General features: G+C 40.0%; 2 protein-coding genes across 3 annotated transcripts in view; one reads left to right on the forward strand and one right to left on the reverse strand.

Moving 5' to 3' along the window:
• On the reverse strand, positions 1 to 5388 carry Mbt (serine/threonine-protein kinase PAK mbt). Of its 2 annotated transcripts, XM_076424170.1 has the most exons (8): positions 4933 to 5388; positions 4239 to 4611; positions 3755 to 4148; positions 3271 to 3687; positions 2582 to 3114; positions 2348 to 2501; positions 1927 to 2116; positions 1 to 1830 (listed from the first exon to the last, which is right to left on the reverse strand). In XM_076424170.1, the coding sequence occupies exons 2-7, from the start codon at positions 4601 to 4603 to the stop codon at positions 1955 to 1957; spliced, it is 2025 nt and encodes a 674-aa protein (XP_076280285.1). In that variant the 5' UTR covers positions 4604 to 4611; positions 4933 to 5388; the 3' UTR covers positions 1 to 1830; positions 1927 to 1954. The 2 variants fall into 2 exon arrangements, with proteins under 2 accessions (XP_076280285.1, XP_076280284.1); XM_076424169.1 differs by having other exon boundaries at positions 1 to 2116.
• The window catches only part of LOC143209041 (odorant receptor Or2), a 23856-nt gene continuing 19923 nt past the window's right edge, over positions 5125 to 9057 (forward strand). The window contains exons 1-6 of the mRNA XM_076424184.1: positions 5125 to 5773; positions 5851 to 6452; positions 7860 to 8319; positions 8389 to 8488; positions 8671 to 8790; positions 8871 to 9026. Of these exons, the coding sequence (XP_076280299.1) occupies positions 6068 to 6452; positions 7860 to 8319; positions 8389 to 8488; positions 8671 to 8790; positions 8871 to 9026 (1221 nt within the window). The 5' untranslated portion in view covers positions 5125 to 5773; positions 5851 to 6067. The remainder of the gene's footprint in view (positions 5774 to 5850; positions 6453 to 7859; positions 8320 to 8388; positions 8489 to 8670; positions 8791 to 8870; positions 9027 to 9057) is intronic.

The raw sequence follows: 9057 nt of genomic DNA on the forward strand, positions 1-9057 counted from the left end.
TTGTATACTTTGCATTCTTTAATGTATATTCAACTTGTATTTTAACAAATGAGTTAACAGTAACTCACTGAAAATCTCCGTTCTGAACAGTCGACGTTTTTACAGTTGTTATTTTTCTTATACAGTGTATCGTATTAAAACTGTTTAATTCGAAACAGTCCAGGTTCCCAAAACGTTCGATAAATCTGCGCAGAACCTTTCATAAATTTTCAATGAAACACTGTATCTACATAACAAACAAGAGATTTTCATAGTAAACATTTCTTCTATTTTCCTATCATACGTTTCCATGTTATTTCTCAGTTTGACATTCTACCGTATCCTCGCGTTTACTCGTACAGCAGCGCATTTTCGAACTGCTATCCGCCTAAACGAAAATACAACAATTTCTTTGTACGTTGTTTCTTTCGTACAACTGACTCTGTTACTTTTATCCGTTAGAAATGAGAGTTGCTTGGTCAGTTGTTTCTACATGCGTTATAACATTTACATAGCTTTCAGACGGTATTTAGTAATATCTACACTTCGTAAATATTCTATTGTTATCTGTACCTTACGTAACTGTAATTGCTTAATTGATCGATGGCTTTCACCCGTCTTATTTTTACGTCTTCTCTTACCTGATTTAAATAAATGGCATTCTAAACGATTACGATTCGGTCTAAGTAAGACGTTCCTACGGACGAATGATTTTGTCGTATGAAATTCTGTCGCTGGATTATCGTACGATATTTATTAAAATCGGAATTCTGTAACGGCACTCGGTCGTCTAGTATACTTTCAAACTTAACCCTTTGCACTCGGAGCTGTTTTAACTCGAAAATTATACATTTCTTCCGACCTAGAATAATCTCATTCTACACGGTTGACATAATACCTTATGCGATACTCAAATGTTTAGTAATCTAATTTTTAGTGGCGACTCCGAGTCGCCGCTCGAGTGCTAAGAGTTAACATTTTCTTTTGTTCGATACTAATAATGTCGAATTGTTAAAAAACGAGAAAACCGTTACGTTTAAAATACTTTCAGTAATATCAATCGCTTCATCGCAATACTTGATTACCGGAAATGCATCAGTCTCTAGAAGTCGAGCGAGCTTCCGTACGCCTATAGCAATTTCCGTTGTGTAAAAGTCAAATAAATTAAACCGTTAGCACTAATTGAAAAGAAGAAAAAGCAAAAGGTGGATCATCGACGCAACGCTTCACATTTATGTTTCAGTGCCTGAAATTCGCGTTGCACGCTTTCGAATTAAATATGACTATTCGATTGTTACCTTAAGTACAAGCGTAACAGCAGCGTTTGCAAAGATATTATCGCGGGACTGATTAAAACTAAGTGACGAATAAATGAGGAACAGTAAAAAAACTGCTATCAAGTTTAAGTAACACGCTTAAAACGAAAGGTGAAACGGTGCTCATTACGAAGGCACTTCGTAGTACAATATTATTTTTTTTGTTAAATAACTCGATATAAAAATACTTCTTCGTGACGACAATGCCCATCACAGGCAAACACGGACATCCGTAAATTACTAACATAACACTTTTAAGGTAAGGCCCCATTGGAATGTAAGATTATCTAACAAAAGGCCACTCGAATGTTCTTGGACACTTGCTTATTGTACGCAGCAGTGCTGTTTACGATGGTGGACACATCTCGCTCTCCTCGTGTTAGCTCCTAACAGCAAACAGCGGCAGTAAATGACAGACTTTTTGATGATAGTAGAATCGATGACGTGACCCTTCGTGTCTCGGGCATCTTTTAATAACCAGAATAGTGTCGGGAAAGCTCGATAAACTGGCGAGTAAACCTCGGTGAGCGTTATTCTACAGTTTAGTAGTTTAGTATGTAACGAAACATTGAACGCATGGCCGTCGATACGGTTACTTGCAGACCGACATCTGTATTAATAAATCAGTTACCACACTCGTGCTTCTATCCGTCGACTTGTCAACAATTTGTATGCCTGGAACCCCTCATTAACGGAATCAAGATACTCGGACTTTGAGCTTGTCTGAGGAACGGATGTTGTAATAATTCCGTTGCCGTAGCTCTCTGCGCTGGGTCACGGACAAGCATTCTTTCGAGAAAGCCTTGAAGTCGTGGACTAACCTGTAAACAAATATCAATTTAACCAATCGTCCTCTCAGATATTTCCTATGGGACATTGCCCTATTTGCCCTGTCGAAATCGAGAGCCACGAAACCACGCCCACTCGGAACATAAAAAGATCGAGGGTTCCTTTCTTTCGCGTCGTTCGCCTTGGAACTTACCTTATTATAGAAACCGCTGCATTATCAATCCTGGAAACGAGTTTACCCCCTTAACGAACTTCAATCTTACCTTATGAGAATTTTTTAATTTCGGCGGAGGCATGTCTCTGATGCGTCGCATAGCTTGTAGGGGAGGTTCGTTGAAGAACGGTGGCTCTCCGTCGACCATCTCGATGATCATTATACCTAATGACCAAATGTCAACCTCAGGTCCGTACGGTAACCTGAAACGTAGAATATTCGCATGTAACTCCTAAATAAATGTACGAAGACAAATAAATAGTATTCGAGAACTGCGCCGCACCTAGAAATAACCTCAGGGCTCATCCAATATGGCGTTCCCACGAGGGACTTTCGCCTGGGCAATTCTTGCGACACCTGAGCGCAAAATCCGAAATCGGATAGCTTTACCCTACCATCGGCCGTAAGCAATATAGAGTCGGATTTGATGTCCCTATGAATGACACCTTGAGAGTGCAGATATGCAAGTGGTTTAAGGCACTGGGAGCATACGGTAGCTATCTGGCTTTCATCCATACGCGAATGCGTCACGATATCTGTGAGAGCTCCTCCCTCGAGGTACTCCATCACGACCCATAGTTCGTCGTCTACCAAGAAACTATCGTACATTTCGACAATATTTGGATGATGATAATCTCTCATTATAACCACTTCGTTGAACAGCAATTCTCGCCTCTGCTGTTTCCTCAAGTCCATCTTCTTCACCGCGACTTGCCGATTCGTATTTTTCTCTGTCGCTATGCACACTGTTCCAGTACTACCTTCGCCGATCTTCAGGAAATTTTCCAGATTCTCTCTCGGATCGCCTCGGCTTACCTAGAAATTCATTTAGCATCTGTAGCTTAAATTCACTGTTGATCTTGGAGTACGTGTCCATCCGAGAGTTTCGATACCAATACACATTTCGTACACCGACGAATTTCACTCTCGGATGAACACGTATCTTTACACACTTATTTTCCCTTTGCTTACCACCATCTGCAAAGCTGCTCGAAACTGTTCGTGCGTGAGCCTCTGTTCGGCCGCTGTTTGTTTGGTGGACGCGCTCGAACTCGAACCGACCGCCAAATTACCTGAAGATAAAGCGCTCTTCATGTTCTGATTTTGATCCGGAGTCGAACTGCTTCCGGAGGACGGCACGTTTGGCTTGGACAAGTTGTGCATCGATTGAGACACCTCGATGGGCTTCTTCATTTGGGATTGCAGCATCGACGAGTTGTCTTGCATACTATACGCTTGCGAATATTTATTGATGTTATGTGAACTTAATTGGCTTAGCGGCCGTTGAGAAGCTATAGATCCTACTGGCGATATCTTAGGTTGTATCTTATGCAGAATAACGTTCTGAGCTGCCTGTTGGTCCCTCGCGGATGGCTCGGTACTCGACACCTATTCAACAAAAAATTCAACTTGTAGTTATTCTAAAATTCTCTGAAGGTAATCTAAAATTGCTTACCGGAATGTTTCCGTTATATTGACCAGACATCGTCATTTGAGAGTTAAGTCTATGGAAATCAGGTTCTACCAGTTGAGGAGTGCTCGGATTCGACACTGGACTCTGCGGGTTCACGATAGGACTTAAATTTTGGAAGTTCAAGGATAGATTCGGAGCGTTCAATCCAGTCTGAGTCAAATTCGGGGACGACTGCATATTCGGATTCAGATTCTGAAGATTCGGAATCATATTTTGTACATTAGGATTTAATCCAGCCGTGACGCTGGGTGAATTTTGACGTAGCTTATCGACATAATTATGTTGCTTCCCAAAATTAGCGTAGCCTTGTATTTGATTAGCATTAGGTGGTACTTCTTGACCTTCCGGTACGGAAGGCGGTAGATTACTATTATGCCTGCGAATACATTAACAGAAGCGTAATCAAAGTTAGAGCGTAATCAAACTCTTGCGATCATCGAATAGTTCTACGTCGAGAAAGAATTACCTGTAATCTCTCCTTAGTCTGGGCGGGCTAGAAGATCGAAGGGAATTCGATCTAGCGACCGTGCTAGTCTTGGGCAGTCCATTCTCAGTAGTTTTATCGGTAAACGATATCCTCGCTTTAAGATCATTGTGACCTCGAACGATAGTCTTCAAATCGAGAATCTCTGTGGGCGTTATTTCGCTGGGGTCCACCAAAGGTAACGGACGGTTGGTTGACTTTAAAATTTGATTGTTTCCAACGATAGAGGCCCATTGCAATGGTAGTCCGATAAACTTTCCTTCTCGCTTGTCAAACCCAGTGTGCACACGATGCTCAAAATTTGTGGGAGTGGATATCTGTGGTTTCTTTTTCTTTTTGGCGAACATCGCCCCTCCTGTTGTAAACAACGTCGATACAATACAGTAATATACCAAACAGAGTACTATGTTAATTACGCGCAACGCTATTTTATCGCAGTCGTGTAACCGATACGTTAATTGTGTGTTTTCAAGGAAAAGAAGTTCGATCGAATATGTCAGTTTTCGTAACCGTTTCAATTTCGAAGAATACTTTGAAATTATGGAACGCATACTGTGTAAACATATCGGAAACTTGGATTTGTTTGTTTCGGGGTGGAAGTTAGGCCGCGCATTGTTGTCGAAAATTTCGAGAAATTAATACAGACGTAGGGAAGCAAAATGACAGGAACGCCTACCAGTACGTGATGCGACCGCCTTAAAAGTAGTTTCTCTCAAACGTTGGTTATGTTTGTCCAGGTCTCAATCTGTTCCCGCAATCTCACATCGATTCGGAAATACGGCTGGCCGAAGATAGTGGCGAAACATATGAAAATCTCGTTGGTAAATTAGGTAAATACGACATTTAGCCTTCCGACAGGCCGTTTACACACCGGCGCTCCGCGCGGAGAGCTTACGAATCTTTCCTGGCATTTGGCTCATGACAATTTACTTAAATGTGCGTGAGCTAGCACCTGCAATGAGATTACTACAATGAACACAACGCACGGAAAACTGTGTCGAGAGAAAGCGAATTATCGATCGTGCTTCGGGAACGGAAAGATTTAACAATTTCAGATCACTGTACCGTAGAAAATTACACTCGAACGATTACCATTATTTTTACTATTATCGTCAATCTGAAACGCGACGATCCTTTCACATCAAACGAATTGTTTTTGCAGACGACGCGACGTCGACGCTCGCACCTCGAACATTAATTCCTCCGAAGCGTTATGAATGAAATAAAAGTGGCACCGTAATTTTAATTTTTAGGATTGCTTTTTATTAAAAAAATACTGTATTTTTATATAGTGCTTGGTAGGTTTAGTGTTAATAGAAGAATTTTCTTGAAAATAACAAGCCCAATGTTTAAAACACGTTATGCAAAAACAAGAAGTGGCTTCGAAAGAGAGACTACTGTAGAGGAAATACAATTCTACGATTAACTTGTTCGAAATGGGGAGAAGTATAATCGTGCTCGATCTCCTCGGTCAACCGTTCTACGGACATATTAAATATGTACGTATACCGCAGAAGGTACGTAAACGTTCTTTCCTCCTGTTCGAAAAGTTTAATCGGCTAAACGGTTCGCAGCATTTATGTTTTATTCGTAGCCGCTCGACTCGACAGAAATGATACGGTCCAATGAAAAATTGAAAAAATACAACGGCACACGATGTTGCAAGATGAAATATTGAACAGTATCGTTCACATTTTGTTTACAACCCCTCGCTTTGAAGTTCTCACAGTAGAATAGCAACTTGTACTTAACAGATCCATGAAAGAGAACGACGCGTGACACAGCGAAGTTATACGTACATTAGTTTGAAAATGTTTACTTCGAAATCGGCGGAGTACGCTCGGCAAACAGGTGCAGTTTGCATCGCGCTGTTATCAATACATATTTCTCAGTCGAGTAGATCTCAATTATACCTATTATTTTTGCCATCAGATTACGACTGGGCTGTCGGTATTAATCGTATTTGCCTAAGGCTGGTTTGCCTGTGGCCTCGAGAATCTCACGGCAAAGGAAAATTGCTGGAGAATCTCTGCGTAATGACGATCGTGTTGATACTCTGTGGTTTCGTGGTAATTCCTGGTGTGCTATTGTTGTTGAAACAAAACGAATTGAAATCGACCATAGACGATAGCGTATACTCTCTCACAGTTCTCACATTGATACCAAAAATCCTTATCATTCACGGAAAACGGAGCGGTGAGTTCGCCGATTGAATATACATTGTATACATATGTGTGGCCAAAAGTTTGGAATCACAATTTGATATTTTTCCATGCTTCTTGTAGTTGCCAAAGATGTCCCTTTAAAAAAGTGCATTCCGAGCGTTGTCTTACACTGGGTGCATAACTATATACAAGAGCTTTATGGACATAAGAAAATGTTGAAATCTGTTTAGAAATATTATTCAACTGGTTAACTTCAAAATCGATATATTCGATTTTTACAAAACTCAGCAAGTGATTCTAAACTTTTAGTCGGTAGTATATGTATGCGTAATGCATACATACAAAGTTGATATCTAATTTTCAACAATTGCGATGATAATGGTTACGTGCTTGACGAACTATCGAGTCATCCTGGAAGTTTCCGGTGCCAAACTATTTATGTAATTTCGAAAAATGCTATTTTTCTATTTCTATTCTATTATATTTTTAAACTTTTGTTTGAAGCTAACTGCGTGTTCCCGGCGTTTTTCGAGCTTTTGAATAATTCTTTTCTTTTTAGCTAGGTACAGTAGCGCGTTATAACTAGTTGGGGCCTTGGGCAAAGTAGAATTTCGGGGCCCCCGGGAAAAACGTAGAATTTTGATCTTTGATCTTGGTTTATATTCGGGGCCCCCTTTTGGGGGGCAGGTAATCTCTGGGAGCGGTAATAATAAGTGGACACCCTCAAAAATCGCATAACTTTTTAGAAATTGGTCCAAAGGACTTGAATTTTTTTAAGATGTTAGACCGGCTAGTTCGCTAGAGAATAAGTAAACAAAAATTTATTACGATTGCAATTGGTAGGAATTATACAAAATTTTAAAAAATGATGTTTTGTCAACTCTTTTATCCGGGCCCGTAACGATAATTTAAAAAATGCGTTTTATACATAGATTTCGGTTACTTATATGCATACTGAAAATTTCATCGAAATCGATCAACATTGCAATGAGCTACATACGTGTAAAGATGAGAGTTTAAGGGTGAAAGTCGCAGATTTTCAGCCTTGCCAGGGCATTTCGCCCTTACGTAATCATCTCTAAACGTTTGTAGCTTATTGCAATGTTGACCGATTTCGATGAAATTTTCAGTACGCATATAAGTTACCGAAATCTATAAAACGCATTTTTTAAATTATCGTTACAGGCCCAGATAAAAAAGTTGACAAAACATCATTTTTTAAAATTTTGTATAATTTCTACCAATTGCAATCGTAATAAATTTTTGTTTACTTATTCTCTAGCGAACTAACATCTTAAAAAAATTCAAGTCCTTTGGACCAATTTCTAAGAAGTTATGCGATTTTTAAGGGTGTCCACTTATTATTGCCGGTGACTGTAATATCAATTCGTTTGAGAGGTGATTCAACGTTTCTTTCTTCTGGTTATCGTTTCCAAAGTGATGTTGAAAATTCTAAACGTGATGGCGGACGACTGGGAAAAACCGAAAACGGACGAGGAGAAGAACATTATGTATCGTTACGCAAAAATGGCTCGAATCGTTGCCGTATTAGGTTTCATAATCGCAGGTATTGCGATACTAATGATAATTGTACTGCCGAAATTTGGCATATACATTCGACATACAACAGACGGAATAGACGTATTTCCATTTCCAACTTACTATGTCTACGACGTCACCCGAAGTCCCTACTACGAAATAATATACTTCGGTCAAATTTTCATGCTGGTGATAACCTTGCTGGCTTACAACGGCATCAACGTACTCTTTGGCACTATATTTCTTCATATTTGCGGCCAAGCAAAAAATCTTCGATCCCGAATTGCCAGTCAAAGGAAATTCGGAGACTTTAGCCAAGCTTTGGCGTCGATCGTGTCGGATCACGTGCGACTTATCAGGTATTTTTCAACGAACAACCCGAGATATATTTTTTTTATGAACGATTACATCCTTTCTCCTTGATCTAGAACGGTGAAAATGATCGAAAGTACGTTTTCGGTGATCATGCTTACAATGTTACTAATGTTTGCAGCGATTACTTGTTCGGTTATGACGAGCATATTTTCCGTAAGTAAATGCAAAATATTTCCTTTATTTGTGTGTGTGTGTGTGTGGTGTGACGACTGTATATATAAAATTATGCATGTTTGAAATAATTACTTAAAAGCCTATTGGAAGGGTTCCGGTTAGTTAAAAACGTTAGGAAACATTCCAGAATATAATAATTAAGGCTCGCTCGAATTTTCCAGATATTCGCCGAGAAAGATGGATTCTCCCTGACGCGAGTATTATACCTGGTGTTACTAATTACCACGAATTTCATCCAAATGTTCTTTTACTTTATCACTGGGCAAACGTTGTTAGACGAAGTAAGTAAGCAGTTTGTTGTTTTTCGGCGCGTATTCGGCTCGTCGCGCGTCGGTGGCGATTATGAATGTTGCGTTCAAAGTCCGAAGGTATATATGACGCCACCTACGAATGCGGATGGTTAAATTTGAAGTCGAACGAAGCGAGAAGTTTGATTCTCGTTATGGCCAGGTCGAAGCAGCCGCTTTTCGTTTCCGCGGGAAAATTGTTTCCAATGAGTTATCTGACGTTCGGTAGTGTAAGTCGCTCCTTCCACCATTCTATTAATT

Source organism: Lasioglossum baleicum, chromosome 5 (genome assembly GCF_051020765.1).
Source record: "Lasioglossum baleicum chromosome 5, iyLasBale1, whole genome shotgun sequence".
Classification (NCBI taxonomy): domain Eukaryota; kingdom Metazoa; phylum Arthropoda; class Insecta; order Hymenoptera; family Halictidae; genus Lasioglossum; species Lasioglossum baleicum.

What these genes read in the sequence shown, in the direction of transcription:
- Mbt (XM_076424170.1), bottom strand. Translation starts at nt 4,603, where the DNA reads ATGTTCGCCAAAAAGAAAAAGAAACCACAGATATCCACTCCCACAAAT. An exon ending in GAGCAGCTTTGCAGATGGTG is followed by an intron (nt 3,115 to 3,270) that starts GTAAGCAAAGGG and finishes ATGAATTTCTAG; the next exon opens with GTAAGCCGAGGCGATCCGAG. An exon ending in AATTAAAAAATTCTCATAAG is followed by an intron (nt 2,117 to 2,347) that starts GTAAGATTGAAG and finishes ATTTGTTTACAG; the next exon opens with GTTAGTCCACGACTTCAAGG.